Source organism: Petaurus breviceps, unplaced genomic scaffold (genome assembly GCF_028583685.1).
Source record: "Petaurus breviceps papuanus isolate PSGF00001 unplaced genomic scaffold, PetGlider_PUasm1.0 91133, whole genome shotgun sequence".
Classification (NCBI taxonomy): Eukaryota; Metazoa; Chordata; class Mammalia; order Diprotodontia; family Petauridae; genus Petaurus; species Petaurus breviceps.
Genome location: NW_027187419.1, coordinates 75,754,098 through 75,780,545, shown reverse-complemented (window position 1 = coordinate 75,780,545; position 26,448 = coordinate 75,754,098). Strand labels below are relative to the sequence as shown.

Below are 26,448 nucleotides of genomic sequence, written 5' to 3'. Positions count from 1 at the left end.
CAGGGCACTTCATTGTGCGTTTTCTGGGCCTCAAATTTCCTATATGTCAAATGAGGAAGAAGTATTCAGTGACCTGTAGCTTTCCTTCTAGACTAAATATATGGTTCTATGAGTAAGCACATCAATAGCCCTCAATAACTGTAAGGGAAAACATAGTAAGTACTGTAATAGAATAATAAATAAAGTGATGTTGGGGGTTCTGAAGTCCTTACAATAATATTTGTTTGGGAGGATTAGGAAAAAAACTTGTGAAAGAAGTAGTTCTTATCTATTTTTAAGAATGGGTTGAATTTTGACAGAATATGAGCAAATTAGAGACAGCAAACAGGGAATAGGCTAGTTTCACTGAATGGGAAAGATTCATTTAGGTGAGGTACATTGAGAGACAAGATTGGAAGATGGGGTTGAGGCTAGAGGTTTGAAGCCTCTAAATGCTATAGTAAAGAATTTGGATTTGATTTGTTAGTAGTTTTGAGCTTGGGAATAACTTTATGTGAGCTCTCCTTGAATGCAAAGTTTATTTCCTTTACAACCCAATCATTTTGCAGTCCCTTGTTATATGTTCTCTTATCTAACATACAGGGTCATATAAAATAAATACTTTATTTTCATGTCCATAATTATTGAATGATATATTCAAGTCATAACCACATTCTTGAAAAAGTTTCAACTGAATTTTGAAAATAAAAATTGAATAACTTCCTATACAACCATCTATCTACCTGATCATTTTGAATTACCTCTCTTTAAATAATGATCAAATGCTGCTTAACTGATTAATTTCAGAGACTAATCAAGCCCAGAAAGAAAGGGGGGCAGGGAACATAAAGAGAGACCTACAGAATGTGGAATGTTATATAAACTATTGGGACAATGTCTTTGCTTATTTTTTGTTTTGTTCAAATTTTCCCTTGTTACAAGGGAAGATTCATTTGGGGGAAGGAGGGGTATCTTTAGGATTTTTTTCTTTTTTAGCAAAGTTCTCTTAGTATTTTGAAAGCTGATACATCTTTAACAGTATCCATTAAATCTAATATCATAGTATGTGAACCAATATTTCCAATAGATTTTTTACACCTATATTCTTTCAATTCTACTTATTTTTGTTGTGCATAAAGTTAGAGCAAAGCACTAATGACAGTCTTTATTTTTACTTTTTTATTTTCAGTGATGCCAATTGGTGGAAAGGAGAAAATCATAGGGGAGTAGGACTTTTCCCATCAAATTTTGTATCACCTAATTTAAACATAGAATCTGAGATAGGTAAGTTAAGTGTTATAGAAAATTAAATGCAATATTTTATTCATATTACAATTTTATATTGTAGTTTTTATTATAAAGTAGTTTTTGATATCTTTTAAATCTTACATTTTAGACATTAAAATTTGTCCCAGTTATTATGCAGGAATTACTACTATCCAGGCTCAATTTTAACATGTTTCCCTGCCAATGGTACCTTTAAAATAATTCTAATAAGCAAAATTTAATTTGAGAATTGAGCTTAAAACTACTATGTGATCATCCATTTATTTAAATTGGTCATGGAAATACCTAATTACTTGGGGCAAGTTATAATTAATTTTAGAAAATTGAAAAATTGTTGATTTTATTTATTTCTTACTCCTCTGTGACTGTATTGGAAAGATGAAAGAGAGGTTGGTACACTTATGTTATTTGTACTAGATGGGACAATGTTACAGATGAAACAGAAACCCTGTTTTAATGTGTATGGTTATAGTTGCTATTTCATTTCCTTCCAACAGTAGTGACAGACATCCCTTCTTCCTCTTTTTCCCCCAATAATCCCTGCCCGCCATTCTACAAACACATTCCACTTGCTATAAGGGTGGCCAAATAAGAGAATATGGATAAATAATCTATCGCCAGTATTGTAAAAATAACTCAGACTGCATGCTACTTGTTGTCAATAATGGCTTTTTTGTATATGAAGGACAGCTCATTAAGTATGAATGAGTCAGGAGCTATTTCCAGAAATCCATACTTTTCCTTTAAGGAAAAGAGAAATGGGTGCTTCTCTGAGCACTTTATTCTTAACATTCTTTGCCTCTTCCATGATCCCATTCTGGCTTTGTCAATAAAAATCAGGATGGGAAAAGCAGCTCATCAAAACATGCAGCTTACATAGTAGGCCTCTTTTGAACCGACTCTTACCCAGGAACAAGATGAAAGAGAGAGCCAGTACTGTCTTCTGAAAGGAAAAATATCTGGGTCTATGGATGCAATAGATGTAATACATAGACCTCGAAGTTCGTTATGGCATATATCCTGTTACAGTGAACTCAAAAAAGACTACCCTAGTTTTTTTAGTTGTATTAGAGTTTTGTTAGGATATTAATTTTTAAAAGTATGCATGTCAGGAATTGAAAATTACACAGAATTTTTCATCGTAGAGGTATTTTTATCAGGATTTAATTGTATAGTGGAGTACATTAGACTGATATACACATATGTAAAATTTAGTAATGGTAGTTTTTAGATCCTTTTTAGAAGTGGACAGATGTAAACCCTAAATAAATATATTAAATATCATTTAAACAACATATTTATTGTGAACAAAGTAAGTTTTTTGTCCTAGATAATTTGTATAAGTTAACTTTTTAACTTTTGCTTAGCCTCACTTTATATACTAAATAGAGTTGTACATATTAAGAAAAGTCTTAGTTATCCCCTACTCTTTTGAATCTTCAGCCTCTCACTATTTTTTTTTTTTTGAGCAATTGGGGTTAAGTAACTTGCTCAAGGTTACACACGGCCAGTTATTTCTGGGTGTGGTGCTAAGTATCTGAGCCCGGATTTGATCCCCAGGTCATCCCGACACTGGGGCCGGTGCTCTTTTCGCTGTGCTACCTAGCTACCCCCAGCCTCTCACTACTAATGAGTTGCCCCCCTGATGCCTTCAAACACTCCCAAGTCTTCTTCAAACTTAAAAAACCTTTACCAGACCCTCCTTTCCCTTCAAATAATTTTCTCTTAGTATAGACTTGATGACCACGTGACTTTCCCACTCAGCCAACTCCAGTGACTTCCTGTTTGCTTTCCGATGAAATCTAAACTCCTCTGTTCAGCGTTCAAGTTCAAGTTCCTACACAGTCTGACCCCTTCTCTTTCCAGCCTCATTCTCCATCTCTTACTCTTCCATCTAGACAAACTAGACTTTATTCTGTTCATCATATGCAATATTGCCCTCTCTTTATTATACCTGGAATGCACTCACTCTGCCTCACAGAGGAATTTTCCTTTTAAGGTACAGTCCAGGCAACATATGCTGCATGAAGCCTTTCCTGATTGCCCCACTGCTCATTTTCACCCTCCTTAACTTGCTTGTATTTAATGTATTCTTTGTTTTTAAATCCTTAGGGCCTAGCACAGTGCCTGGTCACATAGGTGCTTGATAGGCAGCAAGCATTTATTAGTTTCATGTCATATGCCAGGCATTGTGCTAAATTCTGGGGATACAAAGACAGACAAAAGACAGTCCCTCTTCTCAAAGAGTTCACAATGTGGTGGTGGAGACAAGAAGCAAACAAATATGTGCAGACAAGATAAAAAGGAAATAGTTAATTGGTAGAAGATACTGGAAGTAAGAGGGTTTGGGAAAGACTAAATATTGAAACTTTCTTAATTTTAGAAGAATAATTCAAATCATTTCTCGTGTAAGTATTAATTTATTTAATGTGTACAGTAAGCAGTATTGATTGGGAAATAAAATATTTGTTTGGTTTCCACTTTTAGAAAGTTAGTTTTTATATTAATAAATTAATGAATATAATACCAGAATTAATGTTGAGGAAATTAAAATTTGATTCATCTTCTTGTAGCAGCTGTGGACAGAACAAATGTAATTGATGATGCTGCAGAAGAAATTAGAAAATCAGAGCCTGAACCAGTTCATATAGATGAGGTAGAATCCTTTTAATCATCACTCTTTTTACATGTTTTCTGTTGCTTGGCAATGTTGGGAGAGAGGTATTTTTCTATTTCCTAAGGTGAAATTCTCTTTACTCTAATCATCTTCTTTCTGTTTTTAAGGATAAGATGGATAAAGCACTGCAGGTACTTCAGAGTATAGATCCTACAGATTCAAAGCCAGATTCCCAAGATCTGCTGGACTTAGAAGGTATTTAATGGATGTTAGAAAAGAATTTAGCTTGAGAAAAAGTGATCAGGTTCTGGTTTCTTGTATCTTTTGACTTGTGTGTGCTACTAGAGATGTGAGTTACTTTTCAAGGATGAGGATGATCGTAGCCCCAGCAGGATAATATTACCAGCATCACTCTGAAGTTACCATCATATTGTGGACATGGACAAGAAGAAGGACTAACTTTTACTTGCTCTCTGACCTTCTAGTAAAGTTATCTGGAGAGATTTGAAGTCATAAAAGGGTAGAGAAAGAAGTGACTTAGTGAACAAGGTAGTCTTAAGAAATTTTGGTCCTTTTGTGGTCAGGAACTTGAAGATCAAAGAGGTACATAATTCATTTGAGAGTTGTATAATTTTCCCTAGGAAAACTTCATGTGCACCTTAGTAAACAATTTCACAAAACTTTTCAAGGGGTGGAGAATGGGGGATAATAAGTGTGTGAGATGAATTCTAGTTTATGGTTTTGGCATATGATATTTTGTGGTTTGTTTTAATTTTCCTTTGGGGAAACAATCTTTAAGGTATATATAAATGGTCAGTTTTTTTAGTAGCTAGAAATCTGCTGATGAGTAACAGAACGTTGTTTTAGTTATTGGGAAAAATGTGCAATAGTTTGAATAATAGGTATAATTCATAAATGTGACAATAAAGGAATTTTGTAGCTCATCTGTACAAGATTGCTTTCATATGTGTTTTTCACAGTGTGACTCAGGTTTCTTCATTGTAGTTAGATAAAATATCTTACAAGGTATTTTTAAGGCTTTGGGATGACCCCAAATTTTACGATTTATAAGTCCAAATAGTAACTCCAATTAAGTTACAAGGTGGTGACATTTTAATTTTAATTCTTGCGTGGCTTTTGTGTCATGTTGTATAGATACTTTAGGAACATAAAAATTAATTAAGCCTTTTGCAATCTTTTCTTGCATATAAAATTGGAAGACATTTAATTCTGCATGTACAGTGTGGTCTGTATTGTAACAAAACCGTTTGAAAACTCCTTTAACTTGGTCATATTTAAAGATTTATAAGGGGTCTTATATTTACAGATGTCTGTCAACAGATGGGTCCTATGATAGATGAAAAATTGGAAGAGATTGATAGGTAAGCCACATTTTCTTATTGGGATTTTTCTTGTCAAGATTAAAAGGCATTATTTTTTATTGTTTCATTGGTATTTTGCTGAACATTAAACTGAGAAGAATGTATTTTTAAAATCATTTTTCAGTTAGCCATTCTTATGTAAGACATAAAGGGTTCTAACTCTTTCATTCTGCAGTATTTTTTCAGTGATAATTTATATTGTAATTAGAATTATGGGATCTTTGTTATTCGTGCCAATTATACAGGAACACAGGATAACACTGATGTTGTGTTCTTTTTGGTGTTGGGGTAGAAGTGGGTAACGAGAAGTAAAGGATAAAGAAGGAAGTATCAAAAGGAGAGCAGAAAAAGGAATATTTTGAGAAGTTAGGCAGACACTGACTTGTTATATAATAGCTGTTAAGTTTCAGTTAGAATTTTCCTAATTTTGACCAGTTTTTATAGTGGTGAGAATTTTATAAAATCCGAGGAAAATTCAAAAGATTATTCCTCCACTATCATCTCTTCACCAATTCTCTTTCTCCCTATATTGCCCTTTGTAGTCTTCCTTACCATCTACTTTGTCTTATAGTGTGGGGGAGAATGTTATGTTTGTGCCATTAACTTAGTGCAAATTGCATATGAAGAAACTTCTCCCACACCCCAACTTTACTGGATTGATGAAGAAATCGGCACAAACAGAAGGAAACTCTACTGACTCTAAAATCAAAGGATGTAGGTTCAGACCATCTGCCTTTGATGTGACCTCTGTGATCTTCAGCAATTTATTTAACATTTCTGAGCCTCAGTTCCCTCTTTAAAATGGAGCTATGGGACTAGTTAAGGATCCTTTCAGCCCTAGATCTATGAACCTGTGATGGATTAAGAATGGAGTAAACGAGAATTGCCTTAATCCTTACCAGTTTGAATTTGTCAATTTACTAGAGTACGATATTAACAAAATTATGACCGCTAAAGGTAGACTTTTGGTACCGGGGCATTTAAAAAACGGTTTATCTAGGGACAGCTAGGTGGAGCAGTGAATAGAGCACCGGCCCTGAAGTCAGGAGAAGTTGAGTTCAAATTTGGCCTCAGACACTTGACACACTTACTAGCCATGTGACCTTGGGCAAGTCACTTATCCCTAATTGCCCTCCAAAAAGCAAAAAGACAAACCAACAAAAAAACAGTTAGTCTGGATCTTCTGTACTAGTAGAAAACAAATGGCTGTGCGTTATAATTTTCTGCTGTCACCTTAATAAATTGTTAGCATTGGCCGCTAGGTGGCGCAATGGATACAACACTGGGCTTGGAGTCAAGAAGACCCGAGTTCAAATGTGGCCACAGACACTTGCAAGCCATGTGACCCTGGGCAGGTCATTTAGCCTTATTTGCTTCGGTTTCTTCATCTGTAAAATGAGCTGGAAGAGGAAATAAACCACTCCAGTATCTTTGCCAAGAATACCTAAAATGGAGTTGGACGTGACTGAAACAACAGCATTGTTATTGCCAGTTTTAACATTGTTACCATTTAGAAGCAAGTGTTAAAAAATGTTTATTTGTATGTAGTATTTGCTCATTGGGGTTCAGTTTTACTTTCTTAGATAAGAGCTATTATAAACATAGAACATAGATCTTGGTCAGGTCACTGTCATGAATCACTTCCTTTTTAGACTAGTTCAAAGTTCTTTTTTCATAGCTACCGTCTTTTCAGATGTTTGCTTTACAAGCAGTTGCTAAATAAGAGGATAATCTTTTCCTACTTCTACAGGACGAGTATTAAGTGTATCTGGTGATGATAGAAGGAGAATTTACTTCTCTTGAGAGCATTGTGTTAATAAAAAAAAATTGGTTGTATTCTTGCAATTTACAAGAAAATGTGGTGGTTGCTTATAAAGATAAGCATTGGATAGCTTTGATCATTGGAAGCTGACATTCTGGCAGGAGATATAGTTGGTATGCAAATAGTGGTGGTGGTGATCATTCCTTTCAGTTGTGTCTTACTTTTTGTGACCCTGTGGACCTCTGTCCATGGGGTTTTCTTGGCAAAGACACTGGAGTAGTTTGGCATTTCAGGCTCCAGTGAGAAACAAAGGTTAAGTGACTTGCTCAAAGTCACACATCCAGGAAGTTTGTGAGGCTGGATTTGAATTCAGGTCTTTCTGACTGTAAGCTCTACTGCACCATCTACCTTTCCCACAGCTACCTCACAGATAATTGTAATACAAGATAAACAGTATTGCTGGTGTAGTAGAAAGTACTTAGTGAGTTTACTAGGCAGAAAAATTACCTTTTCCTGGGAAGACCAGAGAAGATTTTAATAGAGAAAGAAGCATTCAGACTTAGCCTGAAAGGGTGGGTAGGATTTGGACTGAAAAGAATGGGAAGAGATAGAGCATTCTGGGCAGAAGGAATAGTGTGAACCAAGGCATATAAGCATTAAAGGGGAGGGAACCCTTGAATAAATTGTTTGGCTGGAGTACATGAATGTGAGTACTGGGAGATAAGACTTAAAATGTAAATCATAAAAGCCTTTAAGGTCAACCTAAGGAGTATGTATTTTACTCATTAGGGAGCCCTTGAACGTTTTTGAACACAAATATTTGATCAGTTTTGTGCCTTAGGAGGGTTATTTTGTCAGGGATATCATATAAGCTAGATTGGAGGGGAAAGATTAGAATCAAGAGACCAACTGGGAGATTTTAGAATGAAAGAGTCTCAGAAAATGGATAGAACCTCAAAAGTCATCTCATCTATTGCTAATCCAGAGCTTGAGTCTCTCTAAATGCTTGATATGTGCTATTCCAGCCTAGGACTTCCAGTGAAGGGAGAATAATATTTCTAAAAGCAGACCATTCCATTTTGGGACAACTCTTTATTGTTTTAAAAGTTATTCTTTGTATTGAGTTGAATTTGCCTCCTGTGATAGTCTATGAAAGAGGTAATGTAGGTCAGAACTAGATAGTGGAAATAATGAGGCAGGCACAGATGAAAGTGATAGTGTGCAATCAACAAGAAATGCTGACTGACTAGGTGTGGGGATTAAGGAAAAGGGGAATGTTAAAATATGAGTCCTGAGTTTTGAAGCTTGCATGACTGGGAATATGGTGATTCAGTTCATGGAGAAAGAAAAATCAAGACAAATCTTAAATTTTAGAAGCTCTATTTTGAATCTTTTGAATATGTAGTACCAGCAGGAAGGGCAGCTAGAATAAGCCATTCTAAAGAAAGTTAAAAGGGTGAATTTTAGCCCTACGGAGGTGGTAGTGGGAGTTCTATATAATTAATATAATTAGGATGGGAGCAAGAAGGAGAAATTATGTAAATAATGTAAAGAAGTGGTGCAGACTTACATTTTAAGTCCAGTAAAGATTTAGATCAGTTATATGAGAAAGAATGTAACCAACTCCACTCTGCCATCATACTTATTTGTCACTGTTCCCCTACATTTACCCTTGATTTTACTTGGGGTCCATCACCTTATTGACCCTCACATTATTCATTTCTGCTTCTTCACCTTCAGTCCCCAAATTTCATCCTATAAGAACCAGCTTATATTATATTTCTCATCCATTTTGTTTTTCTTATGTGGGTCATTAGAATAAACTCTTATACAGTACTATAAATTTTGCTAAGTAATAATGGTAGTTTTCAACACAGTTCTATGCCATCATTTGCATATAGGACAGTTTGGAGAACCATGTCACTCTAAGACAGATAACACTAGCACATAGGAAGGCTGCTAGCACAGGTTTACTCTTGATCTGGTCAGACAGGAAAGACACTAAGGCAGCTTCAAAGGGGTTAATAATCTTATTTTATTCTAGTCTAATCTTCTCAAAAGGGTTGCTGATAATGGAAGCACCAACTTCTATAGCATTCCCTAATCACCATTCTCTCAGGGGCCAGTGGCTAGCGGGGGGAGCAACTACCCCTACCTCTCCATGGGGTCAATCAAGACAGGCACAGATTGTACACTCCCCTAAATCCCCTCAAGCCTCAGGAGGGGCGAGTTAAGGCAAAAATATACACAGCATTCCAGCTTGTACATTCAACCCTGAGGGTTCCTAACTCCTTGACCAGTGTCCATCTGCTTTATAGAGCAACAGAGAAAGAAGGCATATTGTCAACAATGGCCTCAGAAGTGTTACCTCATCCCTGTATCTCACTGTGCAGTCGCAATGGAAGTTTACAATTTAAGTACAAATGTTTATATTATTTATCATTACATAATGCTGTGTAAGCATGGTGGAGATATTTTGAACCATAATCGTGAGAACTACTCATATCTAATACCTGGAACAAGAGATTGTTATGGCTCTGGATCCTGGGAAACTGAACTCTAAGAAATAATAACAGAAATCCACTTCACACACACTAAAATCCCCCTTACAGTCATCAACAGGGAACTTTTTTTTCCATTTGGAATTTATGCTTGATATCTTCCATGACACTCATGAATACCTTTGATAAACAAATATTAGCAGATTGTTGAACAAAGTAATCTCTATCATCATTTCTGTTATAGAGTCTTCAAAAATACTACTTTTGGAAGAGAGAAATCTCTTGAGGAGAACCTTTAAAGCTCCATTTTATATTACTGATTAAAATGTTTTTCTTAAGATCCATAAACAATAATAACTAATGTATATGAGGTTCTCTAAGATTTGAAAAGCATGTTTTATAGGTTATCTCATTTCATAAAACCTCCTGAGGTTTTTGTAAAGGAAGCTTTTTGCAAACATGATTAATTTTTATTATTCCTACTTCTGTATAGATCATTCTTAATAAGATTTCTGGAGATGAGAAAGTAGCCATATGGGTTAGCTGCAAAAGAATTCCCTGAAACCCTTATAGTCTGTGAAATTCACATTTCAGTCACATCAGTTGTGGTGGACGCTAATACCTTGAATGATAATAGTTAACTTGGATAGGATACCTAAATTAATTTACTGTTTTCTTTGCTTCAGAAGAAAGTAGACCAGATTATTTGTTAATTATGTGTGTGTTTGTATGCACATGCATATATCTGGTAAGATCTTGATTTGCCCAAAATTTGTATTGAAATTGGACTATTCATATAGGATTAGGCAAATCCTGGACTGTCTAAAGCCATTATTAAAAAACTGGGGTAATAAAATCCATTGCAAAAACAACATGAGGATTTTTAAAAGAACAAATAGTCTTAAAAGTTGGTCATTTTAAGAATTGAAAATTTTTTGGACCACTTAAATTATAGTAATATAAAAAAATTTATGCTACTTTTACATTAAAATGAATGTTAAAAGGGAGCCATTTGTGTAGACTAAGAGAAGAATTTGCCCCAAATAAGCTTATAAGACTGGAATTGACTGTTTAGTTTATAATCAAAACTGTTCACATTTGAGAATTTAGTTACTGTAGGAATATTTTGTGTATTCACATTTCTCCACCAAAAGAAAGAAAGAAAAAGAAGTCTCTCACTATCCATGAATAACAAAGAACAGTTAGTAGATTCATTTACTTACTTAGGGTCTTGTTTTCACCTGCATTTTCAGAATTAATCCCCTATTTTAGATTTGATGTTTTATCTTCTTCACACTACTAATAGTTTTTAATAGTATTTTATTTTTTCTAATTACATGTAATGACATTTTTAACATTCATTTAAAAAAAAAATCGAGTTCCAGATTTCTCCCCTGCCTCTTTTCCTTTTCCCTAAAAGTGACAAGCAGTTTGCTATAGGTTATATATCACACCACTAATAGTTATTAATAAGTGAAGAGGTATTTGAATTTCATAAATATGTTTTCATTTCACATATATTTCATTTCATACCAAGGTCAAGGCTCCTTCTCTTCTGCCCTATACTGTGATCTGTAATCAAGATCAGGAGGTTAAGCCATCAAATCATTGTTGTTCCTAATAGAATGGTTACCTAAAACCTGTTATATTTAATATATATTCGTGATACAAGAAGGATGAGTTGATTGCTGTCTCTTAGGAGTTTCTATGATATTATTAAATCATGCCTTCATCTAAATATTATGTTATGATAGTCTACAATTTTTAAGGCACAAAATGTTCTCCAGAATTAGATATTTTAAGAACTGAAAATTGTAGATGAGTTATTTTTTCTCCTTATTTCCTTACTGACTCGTCTTTTAAGTTAAGACTTTTTTAACTGTGCTAAGTTTTAAAAATAAATTGTCTAGCAGATGAAATAAGGAGATTCGTAAAGCACCTTTTGTCTCTCCCCCTCGCCCCCAAAACAGGAAACATTCAGAATTATCTGAATTGAATGTAAAAGTCCTAGAAGCTTTAGAATTGTACAACAAGTTGGTGAATGAAGCACCTGTGTATTCAGTCTACTCAAAGCTCCATCCTCCAGCACATTATCCACCTACAGCAGCTGGTGTCCCAGTTCAAGTGAGTATACCTTGGGAGGGGGTCACTTATTTGTTGTGGTATTTTGTTTTGGTTTAAAGGCAATTTGAGTATTAAGATTTATCCTTTGCAGTGTTAAATTGTAGTAACTGCATGCAATTGAAAAATTTAGAATTAGATATTAAGATTTCATTAATGTATATTAGTTTTCTAACTTGAAAAAAGACTTCCAATGTAGAAGGTGATAGATTCCTTTGATTTATTAAATGTAATTTTTGCAGAAACACAGTCTTCAGGTATTTGTGAATTATATTGATGAACCAGGTATAAATGATCATTTTTTCTTGGTCTGTAAATAAAGACCAAAATAAACAATAAGGTTTTAAAATCATTAAACTTGTTCACATTGATGTGGAGTAAAAAAATAAGTCGTGTGACTATAAAGTAATGAGACTGATTTCTCCAGCCACATAAAATAATTAACCTCATTTTAAAGCCTTTTCAAACGTAATTACATTCAAAGTGAACTTCAATGGACATAATACATGTGGTTTAAAAACAATTTTTTTTTAAGTTCCAAGCTGTCTGTCTCCCCACCACCCCAGCCTTGCACTAGGGAAGGCTACCATTTGACACAGATATAGAAACATGTAAAAACATACAAAGCATACTAATATTTGTTGGTCTTTCTCTAAAGGTGGATAGTATCTTCCTTTGTAGGTCCTTTGTGGTTTATTTGAATATTTATAATACTCAGAATAATTTAGTTCACAATTATTCTTCGAATAATATTGCTATTACTATATATATTTTCTTGTTTCTGCTCATTTTACTCTTTATAATTTCATGTAAGTCTTTCCATGTTTTTCTAAAATCAACCTGTTCATCATTTCTTATAGTGCAGTGGTATTCCATCACAATCATATACCACAATTTGTTTAGCTGTTCCCCAATTGATAGGCATCCCTTCAATTTCCAGTACTTTGCTACCACAGAGAGAACTGCTATAAATATTTTGGAACATATAGGTTATATGTTATTTTACCAAAACAAAAATGGAAGTCTCCTTCAGACACTAAAGAGAAAAGGTAGAGTGTGGGTACATAATTTAGGTGTGTTTTACATGACTGTTAATTGTTTAGTGAAAAAAGAATAGTTACTATGGTAACTGCCACATCACAGAGGATGTACTTAACCAATATGTCATGCCCTAAATTTTTGAAAATGATGAAAGGTTTATTACATTTGTAGGTGGAAAAGAGTTCTGGGTGCAAAAGACAGCTGGAGTTTATTCAGTATCACAATTGTCTTTCAAAGATGATGCTTTCTGCTGTTAGAAAAATGGAACAAAACAGAGTTGTCTACACTACTGTTGGATAAAACTGTATAGCATTTTTGTGACCATCAGTTCCTGAAAAGGAATGTTTTTCAATCTCATATCTAGCTTTTGTGTTCAGTTAGAGTACTGATTTTGTTTCCAGACTTTTCCCACAAATCATTTTTTTAAAGACAGCCTAATATGAATTTGATTTGCTACATTACCCTGTAAAAGGTACTGTTCCTCCTTCATAATGCATTCCAGAAGTATTCCTGCAAAAGAATATCAAGGATGCTCAAAGGGCCCTGTCAATGACTACCTTTTATCTGTGTATTCTGATTTCCAAAATACATATACACACATGTGTATATATATGTACATATACATATATATGGCAGTAGTGTGGAAGAAAGCCATTTTTGCATAATCTCAGTTTGCTCTTAAAGGGTTGTTGAATGATTGCTATAAAAATAATGTATAGCACTTAAAGATATTCATTTGGTATGAAAGTATAATTTAAACCAACATTAATTTTAAAAGTTAAAAATATTTTGCAGTGGTGCAATATGTTGTAGCAAGAATAGGCAAACTTAGGAAAAGGACCCATTTATACAATACATTTGTATAGCAGCTTTTTATTTTGGTGTCAAAGAATTGGAAATTGAGGGAATGGCTGAACAAGTTGTGGTATGTGATTGTAATGGAATACTATTGTGCTATAAGAAATAATGAGCAGACTGATTTGAGAAAAACCTGGAAAGATTTACATGAACTGATGCTAAGTGAAGTGAACAGAACCAGGAGACCATTGTATACTATAATAGCAATATTATATGACAAATGACTGTGAATGACTTAGCTATTTTCAGCAATATAATGATCCAAGACTATCTCAAAGGACTCAAGATGAAAAATTCTGTCCACCTACAGAGGAGGAACTGAGTTTTTCTTTTTTCTTTTTGGTTCAAGTTTTCTTCCACAAAATAACTAATATGTCATGATTGCTCTTGTACAGCTTATATAAGATTGCTTTCCATTTCAGTGAGGGGGGGGAACATAAACGTAGGAAGGAAGAACAGAAGGAAGAGAATTTAAAACTCAGAAATTTTTTTTTAAAGCAATCGGGGTTAAGTAACTTGCTCAAGGTTACATGGCCAGTTATTTCTGGGTGTGGTGCTAAGTATCTGAGCCCGGATTTGATCCCGAGGTCATCCCCAACACTGGAGCCAGTGCTCTTACTCGCTGAGCCACCTGGCCGCCCCTTAAAACTCAGAATTTTTTAAAAAGTTAAAGATTATTTTTACATGTACTTGAGGGAAAATAAATATAGAAAAAATAAGCATATTTAGAATTGAAGAGAGAATAGTCCTTATTATTTGCTATTTATTAAGCACAGATACATGAGGTATTTTTTCCTTTGAAATTAGATTAACCAAACAAAAAAAAAACCCCAAAACAAATGTTTTGCCAAAATACCTTATAGCTTAATTATTGCCAATTTTTAATAAAAGTAGAAACCTTTACCTTCAACTGTTACTTGTGCTAGTTGTTTTCATTCTAGATTGGGTATCTAGTTAGTAAAAGAAAAGAAGGAAAAAGTCAGAGAGAAACCATCTACATGGTTCTTCTCCCTATCTATAACTGATACCATTACTTTGTGCTTCTTCTTTGGAAGGGAGGGGCTGTGTGGGTCACAGCAGAGGCATTCAGTTCTAGTGGCATAAAAAGAAGTGATGGTCCTTCTTCCCTTCGAGGGAGTGCACCGTTTTGTGTGGCTTGTCAGCAAGTCTTTTTTCTAATAAGAGACAGCTTGGATGAACTCCAGCAGAAAATACCTTCCAGCCCGCCACCTACAAAAAAAACCAACAATAAAACTAGGCATAGACTTGGCACTAGGACTTGGAAGCTCTCCATTGAGGGAGCCTACAAAATCAAACACCACACGTTTCTGGGTAGGTAAGTTGATAGAAGAGACTTGGAACTACCTATACTACTACAGTATTTTTGCTTCATTGATGTTTTTTGGTTTAAATCACAATCACAGAAACCACTGAATGAAGTTGTTTGTTTGGTTAATAGGCATATCCTGGCCAACACCATGGTGGAAACTACATGGTTCAGGGCATTCATCAAGTCACCATTCCCCAAGGATATAGTCTGGGACCAGATCACATTGGCCCTCTGAGATCTCTGCCTCCAAATATAAATTCCTCAGTAACAACACAGCCTGCTCACACTCCATATTTAAGGTGAGTTTTTGACAGGATTTGTATTTTTCTTAAATAAATTAATTTCTAAGACTCAGAATTAAACTTTGTAGCCCTTCCCCCTTTTTTTAATAATTATGCTGCCAAACTGTTCATGGTTTTCGTTTTGTTTTTAGCTTTTTATGCAGGAATTATGGATTTGTGTTCTCTTTGTGAGATGGCTACTCTTGGTCAACGTAGTTTTCAGTGCTGGAACAGTACAAAAGGCAGTGTCCTTATAAACATCAAGCCCAAGACCATGTCCTTTTCAGCACTAATCTTTAACCACCCTAATTAATCAAGTATAGCATCTATAATGGCTGGTTACTAGGAGCCAAAGAATGAAAAAGTAGTTAAATCACCTTTTCTTCTATTTCAATCCAAATTTGTTCATATTTTTTCGGCAAAATTTTGGGTAAATTTTCCTCCCTTTTTCAGTATCCTAAAAATCAGTAAGTCTTGATTCCTTAAATTAGAAAATTGTCTAAACTATTACCAAAATGTTAATTGTGTTAAGTCATTCGTGCAGATCATCTTGCAGTTCCTCCCTTCTCTAAGTTCTATAATACGATGTCCTCTAAATTCTTATTTTAAATTAATTTTTGGTGTTACTTTAAATCATCCAGTGCCTATTTGGGTTTGAGTTCAAAATGAACTTTCATGATATTGGGAAGCACTGGAAGCCTATTGAAATGCAAAAATAAGTTGAAGTACAACCAGTAGTAGAGAAAATTAATTTAGTTTTTAGAATTTTTTTCCTTCATCATGGACATTCCTCAAGTCTACACATCCAATCATAATCTTTCTACTGAGCTACAACCCCAGCAACTGCCTACTGAATGTCTCCACTGGTACATCCCATAGGATCTAAAACTCAAGCCTGTCCAGATTGAAACTTTTTCTATTTTCTTCCAAAGCCATCCTTTTTTCCTATTTCCCTTTCTGCTTTGGGAGAACCATTACGTACTAATCATCTAGACTTATCTTCAGCTCTTCATTAGCCATCAATTTTCTTATGCAGTCAGTTGCCAAGTCTCATTAACATTTCTTGCATCTGTGCTGCTTTTCGACTCACACAGCCTCTACCCTATTATAATAACCTTTTAATTCACCGCTCTGCTTCCAGCCTTTCACCTTTGCAGTTTATTTATGCACATAGCTACCAGATTAAAATGACCCAAACACAGATCTGATATCATTCCTCCATCCTTCCCCAGCTCAAAAAGCTTCATTGACTCCCAGTTACCCCTAAAATAAAACAAATCAACTTGGCATTTAAAGGCCTCCACAATCTGACTCCTGTTTATCTTTCTTGTCTGATTTCACACTACCTTCTGTTGCAGTCAGACTGACCTTTTAGCCATTTTTCTTGTGCATAATGTTTTCCTACCTTTACACATGTGGGTTTATATATATATTTTATATATATATATATAAATATATATAATATGTGGGTTATCATGCACTTCATAGAGTCCCTAACCTTTCTCAAAGCACAGCTCAGGTATCTTATTCATGACACCATTATTGATTTCCCTCTTTCCCCTATACTAACACTCTCTCCCACTGGAGAAATTAGTTTGTATTTACTGAAGTATATATTGTATCCTCCTTTATGTCCCCTCCCCAGGAGGACATAAACTGCATGAGAAGAGGGACATTTTGTTTTTGTTTTTGTCTCCTTAGGACCTTGTACATTGCCTTGCTCATAAAAGGTCCCTAATAGCTACCTTTGTTGAAGTGAATTGTTGAATTGATTTAATTTATTGAACAACTACTGTATCCACAGTATTGCACCAGGAACTGTTGGGATAGGGAGCTGTATCATGTACTAGTCTCTGCCCACAGAGAGTTTATATTTGGGAGATTAGACCTGTACCTATAACTATAATAATATAACATAAATTGTGTAAGTACCACTAAACAGGTGCCCAAAAAGTGTTCTAATAGGTCAGAAGGAGAGATTGCTTCCATCTTAGGTTGGGTGGGTGAGAATTATTCTGTTTTTCTTTCTTTCTTTTTTTTTTTTTGGAGGGGGAAAGTAGGGCAGTTGGGGCTAAGTGACTTGCCCAAGGTCACATGGCTAGTAAGTGTTAAGTGTCTGAGGTCGGATTTGAACTCCGGTCCTCCTGATTCCAAGGCCGCTGCTCTATTTACTGTGCCACCTAGCCGCCTCCTAAGAATTATTCTTAAAGGTGAAAATGTGGAGTAATGGAAAGAACAAGCTATACAAAGTCAGAGACCTGTGAGCCAATACTGGCTCTGCCACTTTACCTTTTTGGACCTCACACTCATCCATGACATGACAAGAATTGAACTAGATTTCACAAGTCCTAGTTCATAATGAGGGTGGTTCTATGAAATATGTACCATAGGAAGAGGAAGTATGAGAATAAGCCCATATTCTGGTTTTAGGGGTGATTTTTATCAGATTTCCTTATTGTATCACTCTGTGATCACTGTATGATGTAGTCTTCTTGTCATGGCCATCCTAAGAAGATTGTGAAACTTAGCCCAGTCTTACATAGTTTGGTGCTGAGAACAGATCTTAAAACCTTTGTCTACTACAGAACACATTTGTATGCCAGAGAAATAGAGATGAAATGACCTTAATGTTCATTGTGGTGCCTTTGTGCTGTGGAGGGGTAGGTATAGGGGAGGCTCTTCATGCAATGATTGTATTTAAGATGTTAAGGACTATTTCTTATAAAAGAATTAGCAGGCCAGCCACCTCCTCCTTCTGAGACCAAAATCAGAATGATACTCTAGTTGCATGGCTTGGCTTTCTGGGTTATTAAGATCATTGGAGGAAAAAAAATTAAGCGTGTGTCTTTTGTCTTTTCCTATTTCCTTTTTTCCTTTGGATGTTAAAATTTGTGTTTTTAGTAGCTGACAACCAGAATAAGGAATCCATTGTTCTCATATAGGAATAATTAACTTTTAGAACAAAATACCTATTGAGTTTTGAAAACTAAATCATTGAAAAGTAATAATGAATGTTTAAATTAGAAGAAATTTCAGAGGTCCTTGGAAGGCATCTGCCCAGTCCATTCCCTCCTTATAGTTGTGAAAACTGAGGTCTTGAAAAGGAATTAGCCCAAGGTCCCACAGCTGTTGTATGTCTGATCTGGCAGTGGGAGCCAGGTCTCCTGATACCGTCTAATGCTCATTCTCTACAAGACTGCAAAATGACTGATCTTTCTGCCTGGAATTTTATATAAGAAAATAACTTGGTCTTAGTGAAATAGTTAATTGTTAAAATGTTTTTTTTTTTCTGTTTTGTTTTCAGCACTGGAGTAGATACAGTTTCCAATCCCACATATATGAACCAGAACTCTACCCTTCAATCAGCTACTCTTCCAGCTTCTTACACACAGCAGATGGGAATGTCTGTGGATATGTCATCTTATCAGAACACTACATCCAGTTTGCCTCAAGTAGCAGGCTTGCCTGTGACAGTTCCAGCTCATTCAGTTGCACAACAGCAAACAAATTATCATCAGCAACCTCTCCTTTAAAAAACAGACCAGGCATAGTCTTGAAAACATTCATAAGTATATTGCTCAACCCTTATGATTCAAGTCATCTAAGAATGATATAAAAATACAACCATTTTTCTCTCAACTCAGAAGGACCACAAGTAAAGCACAAAAATCTTGCTTACCTCCCTACGCCCCTGACATGAAGCAATTTTTGAAGTAATTAGTTATGTTAGACTATTTTTTCAGAGGTGACTTAAAGATAACTTAAGTTAGTTTACTCTAGCTTAAAAAATTCCATATAGAATTTTTTGACAAGTACTAAGTAGCCTTTTGAATGTTAGTCTTTTTTTTTTTTTTTTAGCATTGTCAGTCATTGACATGCTTTAAAAAAAAAACTTTCTTTTTAAAATGTACTTGGGAGGGCACTTTCATCTATTTAAATATTTTGTCTGCATATTGTGGCTTAGCATTTTCCACATTCTTATTCTAAAATTTAAACATCTTTTCATTTAAAACATCTACCTTAGCTAATTTGCAGTTTTGTTTTTGCTACTGGAAATTTGGCTTTGACTTGTACGAGTAGCATCATTATCTGTTGAAACAAACATGAATTAGGAGATGAAAATTGTTTTGCAGTATGAGGACCATTGTAAATAGAAAAATGTGAAAGAAACACTTACTTCTAAAGAACAGTCCTACCAACAGTAGGTAAAAGACTACCCCTAAATCTTGTTTCTGTTTGCTAGAGAAAAGCATTTAATTTCCTTCTGGGGTCCATAGAGTGGAGAATTGTCATAATGGCTCTTTTTGGCCAATAAAGCCATTCCCTAGTGAAGACCTGACCTAATTTTATGCCCTCTCTGCTATATGGATTTATCTTGCATGTTAAGTGTCTGTAATTCCTTAAAACGATCTTGACATGGGTTAGAAACTTCTTACAGAGAGAAAATCAGGCTCACTGCTAGTTATCTTGGTGTTAAGGGACCCTAATCATTTGAAGTGTTTGTTGTGTGTTAAGCATGGCATGTGCCCTCTGTTTAATGTGTTTTGACCTTTCAAAATGTGTCACCCCATTTAAAATACTGGACGTTACTTTTAGTTCATCATTCTGAACACCTGGAGTGATAGCATGCAGTGGATTAACAAACTACCCAGACAGTTTTCTGGAAGCCTGCATTTTAGGTGGTTTTATAGTGTTCATATTTCCTATAGACTATAGGAGTTGGGTAATATATTTCAAGAATGTGGGGTTTGTTGTCCCTTCTGAAAATTTGCACACTACTTCCTCATTTAGCAGTTTCTTCATAAGACACAAAATAGAAAATACACATAAATATGATTATGAATAACTGATGTTTACACTGGGGAAAATAATGGTCATAACTTTAGTAATGAAAATAGTTGTATGCATGGAAGCAAGATTTCTACATGTGATTTTTACCATAATCCTTTCTACCAAAAATTATTTGGTGGTAATTCACCGAATTTTTTGTTGTTTATCTAGTTAAAGGAATTATTCAGTAATGTGCTTGCTCCCTTTTCAAAGTGACTATATCCTGGACAAAAGAGATCAATACTTGGTTTACATTCAGAGGGGAAAAAAGGCAAATTAGTACTTGAAAGCCTACTCCAAATCATTGTCTTATTTTAGTTACACATAACTGAAAAGAAATGTTTGGTGTTTGTTGCTCCATATTCTGATTTCCATTCCATATTTTCTGTCCATGTGAAGTTAAATATATGTGTGTGTATATACACACGTATCCTAAAATGGCACCTTAACTTTCTGTTAACATTTTTTCTGTTTAAAAAAATAAACAGTTTATTTGAAAAGCTGCTGTTCTTAATAGTTACTATTTGAAAACATGGTAGAACTTACAATTTCTCCAAACAATATTTAATTAAAGTTATTTTAGTGTTTATATATGAGTTCTTCATGTACGATTGTGATTTGGAATATCTGAATAAAGCTTAATCAAATATAGTCTTTGAGCCAGTAAAATACTACCCTATCCATTAAATTTGGATCATTCGAGTAAGAGTTAACTAGTGCAGTTTTGGACTAATTTAGTTCTTTATAACATGTGAAATGTATATAAATATTGTATATGGGCATTTGTCTGTGGGATTTTATACATGTGCAGATGTATTTACTTCCTCTTAAATTAAAAATAACAATTTTATATTTGGCATACCATTTCCTTTCTTATAATAATGTGTATTGTGTAATCCACTTATCCAGATTGTAGATAGTGTAAAAAAGGTATATCTGTCTTTACATGCTTTTTTGGTGTTTATAGGAGTTATAGGGATTTTTCCCCTTCGCTATCTTATGTATTATTGTATTTATTTTAAGTCCTGTTCATAATTAAATGTTTGCTGCCAAAGGAATTGTCTAACTTAAGATTTCTACATTAAGTACATACCTACTGTTTTATATCAGGAGTAAATAAATCGCTTCTGCTTTTTCATATGCAACCTTGTTACATTAGAAAGAATTCCTGAAACTTTATAATAAAATTAATTTTATTATTAATGTATATAATTTGTTCCTGGCTGTTAAAATAATTAAAATTGGGTGTGTGTTCTTCCATTTTGGATAATTTCAAACCTACTGAAAATTTTAACTTGGCAGTTTATAAAATTACCTAAACATCTGTGATATTCAGTTTTTAACTTCAAGTAATGTTTGTAAGTCAATTTATTCATTTGACCACTTGAATTATACATACTCTAGATAGCAGTTCTAGTACTCAGATTTTTTAAAGCCACTTGATTAGGAAAGTTTATCATTTAAAAGGTGTAGATCTATTTTTTTCTTGTTTGTTTCTTCATTTTTGACTAAGGGACATAAATTTTAAAAGCTCCTGACAACGGGAGAGTAATTCTTAATGTCATTTTGATGGGAAAGCTTATTTTTACAAATAATAAACATTAATTTGCCATCATATGCTTTTGATAGAAGGGCTTTTTCCTGATGTTTCCTTGCACTAATACATTAGTAGTATGATGAGAGCCTGGGATGAGGGCAGTGGAGGGGGATCTGTATTACTTTATCAACTAAGAATTAGTAATTTTTTTCCCTTTTCAGAAGTAGAGCATAAGAAAAATGGTTTATATTAATTTAGGCAAGCTAAATTTGAATTTGGAAATCATCAGACTTGAAGATTTAGAAAAAGAAAGATGACATTGCTGACATTTTATATCATCTATTTAGAGGACCCTTGGTTCCAGGTACTTCCACACCATCTGTTTCTTTATCATAGCAGGAGGTTTTAATTTAATTTAATTTATTTGTAATTACAGGAAACAACCTATTCTGTTATTTTTGCTAACAGGAAAAAGACAACATTCAATTCAGCATTCATTTATTGAAAATTATTGAACAGGTACTGGACACTAAAGATACAAGTAGAAAATGAAATAGCCCTTAAAGAATTTACAGTCTTCCCAGGGAGAAGTACATGCAAAATAGGTACCCTACCATCTGGCTGCCTCTAATGACATACCATTTACCTTAAAAAAGAACTACCAGTTCAGAATTAGTAAACATATCAGGGCTATCTTGACTTACCACAAAGAGTATATTATATTTAGCAATCGGCAAAATTATTTAAAGTAGAGAAAGATGGTAGGTTATAAATTTTTTATATGAAATTTAAGTCCCTTTTAAAAGTAATATTTTGAAGTGAGCTAATTTCCTTATTACTAGCATTTTGTTAATCATGTATAATTGCTCATACTGTCCAAAACAACTTTTTCAAGTCAGTAACCTTGGCTAAATTAACTTGTCTGAGTGATCCATTTTCTTCTGTATAGGTATTAATAAAACCCCTGTCTACCTCACAGGGCATGGTGAGGATCAAATGATCCAGGTTGAGCTTTTTTTTTTTTTAATTTTTTTTAAAGCAATTGGGGTTAAGTAACTTGCTCAAGGTTACATGGCCAGTTATTTCTGGGTGTGGTGCTGAGTATCTGAGCCAGGATTTGATCCAGGTCATCCCGACACTGGAACCAGTGCTCTTAACTGGCTGAGCCACCTGGCGGCCCCGAGGATCAAATGAGATAATGGATATAAAAGCACTTAAGGAAAAAACAACCACCAGTGCCTGTCCATTAATTTTAGTGTGCTAGCAACAACCTACATTTATGTGGCATTTTAAAATTTGTGGCATGCTTTTAAAATACATCATATCATTTGTGTTTTACAAAAACTCTTAAAGGTAGGTAGAGTAGATATTTTTGTTTTTTGTCTTTTGGAGGGGGGAAGGCAAGGCAATTGGGGTTAAGTGACTTGCCCAGGGTCACACAGCTAGTAAGTGTGTCAAGTGTCTGAGACTGGATTTGAACTCGGGTCTTCCTGACTCCAGTGCCGGTGCACCATCTAGCTGCCCCCTAGAATAGGTATTCTTAATCCCATTGAATGACCGAGATGGGATTCAAATGCACTCTGCCATGGCATATAATAACAGAATTGTTAGAGCTTGGAGGGGCTTCAGACATCAAATGGTACAGCCCCTTCATTTCATTTTCATGGAATCTTAAGAGGTAGGTTGGAGAAAACAATTTGGAGTCAGAGGACCTGGGTTTGGATCCTTATCTGTAACCTTTGTTCTTTATGTGTCACAAAAACCTAGACGATCTAAATCTATGCTCCTATACAATGAAGACCAGAAAAGTGACCTCGCCCAAGGTAACATAATTTATAAATGTCTTCACAGAGCTGGAAGGAGCCTCAGAAGTCATCTAGTCCAACCCTTTAATTTTATAGGTAAGGAAAAGTGAGGCCCAGGGAAGCTAAGTGACTTTCCTCAGGTCACACAATATTGCACCAGAGGTAGCATTTGAACCCAGATCCTGTGACTCATGAAAGGTAGCATAGAGTAGTGATTAGAGAGCCAACCCTAGACCCTGAAAAGCCTAGGCCTAGGTTCAAGATCTGCCCCTGCAACATACTGGCTGTGTGATCCTAGGCATGTCACAACCTTTCAGTGTCCCCTGCTCCGAAGGTGTGATCACTGGTAAAGGGAAGTACCCTACACTAATGAAATCACAGGTCCAGTTCTATCCAACTATCCATTACATTTCAAAGACTGATCTTTTCCATTGCACTAAGCTTCTAACTTTTAAATCTAGTCCTCTTTCCACTCTACCAAATCCAGATTCCTTAGCCTGGTATTCCAGAATTCCTCCCACTGTCTTTTCCCTACCTAGTTTCCAATCTTCTCTTCATCAAACGTCTGATCTAGCAGGCTTATTCCTCCTCAAAACCTACACTGGACTGTATCCTTGTTTAATCAATCCTCTTGCCTGAATTACTTAGTGTAAATTTCACCTTCAGGACCCACCCCTTCCTCTAGCCATTGCCTTAGAGATTTTTATAACCTCTGAACAGCATGTAGTACTTACTGTCTTTGCCAATCAGTTGCCAGTGATCCATATCCTGGTCTCCCTAACTAGTCTGTAAGCTCCCTGAGATCAGGGAAGATGTCTTTTGATGTTGTTTGCCCAGGGTCTAGGAGACAGGTGCTCAGTCAACAAGCATTTAAGTGTCTGTTAAGTGTCAGGCACAGGTGTTGGTGATACAAATAGAATGAAATTATCTTCCTTATAAGGAGCTTCTAAAGAGGGAGGCAAAGAAGTATACATCTAAGTATTTACAGAATAAATATAAAGAAAATAAAAGCAAAGTGTTTAAATACAAAGTTTTAGAGAGAAGGTACTAGGAGTTGGGGGGCAGGGAAGATGAGAAAATCTTTGTAGAAGGTAGTGCTTGAGAGGAGTCTTAAAGGTAGAGAGGGATTCTTTGAGGTTAAGTGGAGAAAGGTATTTCAGGAATGGGAAATGGCAACTCCAAAGGCATCCAAAGATGAGAAGTTGAGTGTGCAGAAAAGTCCAGATTATCTGGGATGTTAGGGAGGGGGAGAAATGTCCAATAAAACTGGAAAGGTAGGCTGAGGTTAGGTTGTGCAAGGCTTTAAAAGCTAAATAGTGGAGTTTATATTTGATGCTAAAGACAATAGGGAGCCACCAGAGGTCATTGAGTAGGAGAGTGACATGGTTAGATTTGTTCTAAAGGAAAGTCACTTGGGAAGTTCTATGATCAGTTCAATATACTGCTACACACAATTCAACAAATAGACATACACAGCGTATACACAAGCAGCTTGGAGTAGTGGATACAGAATCTTGTGAGGAAGCTGCCTTTGATATATACTGGTTGTGTGACCCTGTGTAAGTCAGCTTACTTTCAGTAACTCAGGCAGCTCTTTTAAAGACTGTGATAAGTATTGATAGGGTTTTCTCACAAGGAGATTCCTATAAATGAAATCACATTTATACATATTAATCACCAACCACACCTCAAAATAATTTGTTACTAAGATACGAATTACATTATTGTAAAGAGGATTTGGGACATGCCTAGTCTCTGTCACACTGTGTTGATGAAATTGTGGGTCATTGAATTACAGTATAGTAAGTGATCCCTCTGTAATGCAAAGAGAAAATAACCTTTTTTTTTTTTTTTAAGGAGCCTGGATCTCTAGTTTCTAGTACCAGCTCTCCCACTAACTAGCTATGTCACCTTGGATAAATCACTTAATGTCTGTAGGTTTTAATCTCATCTATAAAATGAACTAAGTTCCCCTTCTTCCCAGCCTCCCCCCATTTAGGGGTAATAGGTGGATAGGTGGATAGAGCACATGGTCTGAAGTCAGGAAGACTCATCTTCCTAAATTGAAATCTGACCTCAGATGCTTACTAGCTGTTTGACTCTGGGCAAGTCACTTAACCCAGTTTGCCTCAGTTTCTTCATCTGTAAAATGAGCTGGAGAAGAAAATGGTGAACCTCTCCAGTATCTGCCATGAAAACCCTAAATGGGGTCATGAGTTGGTGATGACTGAAAGGACAGCACAACTCCTCCTCCCCCCTCTGATACCCTGTGGCTCTGACTATTCAGATAGACTAGGGTAGTAGCAGGAAGATACAGGAAAGGACCGATAATTCGTGTAATTTCATCCATCAACATTAGCTACACGATTGTTAAAAAATGAAACTAATCCCATAAAAAAATCCCAGATGGCAAGGTGAACAGTGAGAACAAAGATGGAATAGGTTAGTGATTTAAGCTACTATGCCTCCTTTAATGGATTCCCTATGTAATATTTATAGATTTGCAAGTCTATAAGAAAACAGAGCACTTAAAAAAAAATGTCTGGCTTCATGTTACTTCTTTTACTCTCCTCCTTAGCATCCTGAGTTTATCTCCTTGCTTCCCACAGTTGCTAAGCATGTCCCCGCCCCCAATGATCTTAATTTTAAGTAAAACACAATTCTTGGTGTTTTGGGAACTAATTCAAGAATCAGACACTTAAAGGTTGCATATGCATTTTGGATAATTCCACACATTAGAAAATGGCCATCCTTGCATGTAGTACAGAGGCATGTGGCCAAGGGTTGCTTTAGCTGGTTGAACATGACCTTCAAAACTCCTAGGAAAACATGGTCTCATGCGGGGTTGGCTTCCCCAATACAAGCTTGGGCTGGCATCTTGTTCCAATGCTGCTTACTATGTTGAGTGACTTTTGGCTGACAAGTGAGGCTTGCAAAAACAAAACAAATCAGTCAGACAAAAAAAAAAATATATATATATATATATAAATTCATGCATCAGCAAAAAAGGCTGAGTGAAAGAGAAACCTTTTCCTCTTGCCCTTTAATACTTTCTGTACAGCAAGCAGACCACACACACACACACACACACACACACACACACACACACACACACAC

The 26,448-nt window shown here is 35.4% G+C and overlaps 1 protein-coding gene across 4 annotated transcripts in view; it reads left to right on the top strand.

The window, feature by feature from the left end:
- Positions 1-21,201, top strand: part of STAM2 (signal transducing adaptor molecule 2) — a 46,980-nt gene extending 25,779 nt beyond the window's left edge. For 2 of the 4 annotated variants that reach the window (XM_069080246.1, XM_069080248.1), the window contains 7 exons: positions 1,169-1,263; positions 3,840-3,922; positions 4,051-4,138; positions 5,211-5,265; positions 11,499-11,652; positions 15,008-15,177; positions 18,464-21,201. In XM_069080246.1, the coding sequence (XP_068936347.1) occupies positions 1,169-1,263; positions 3,840-3,922; positions 4,051-4,138; positions 5,211-5,265; positions 11,499-11,652; positions 15,008-15,177; positions 18,464-18,692 (874 nt within the window). In that variant the 3' untranslated portion in view covers positions 18,693-21,201. Of the gene's footprint in view, positions 1-1,168; positions 1,264-3,839; positions 3,923-4,050; positions 4,139-5,210; positions 5,266-9,345; positions 10,715-11,498; positions 11,653-15,007; positions 15,178-18,463 lie in introns of those variants that run through there. The other 2 variants (XM_069080247.1, XM_069080249.1) reach the window with 2 other exon arrangements.
- The last annotated feature ends 5,247 nt before the right edge of the window (positions 21,202-26,448 follow it).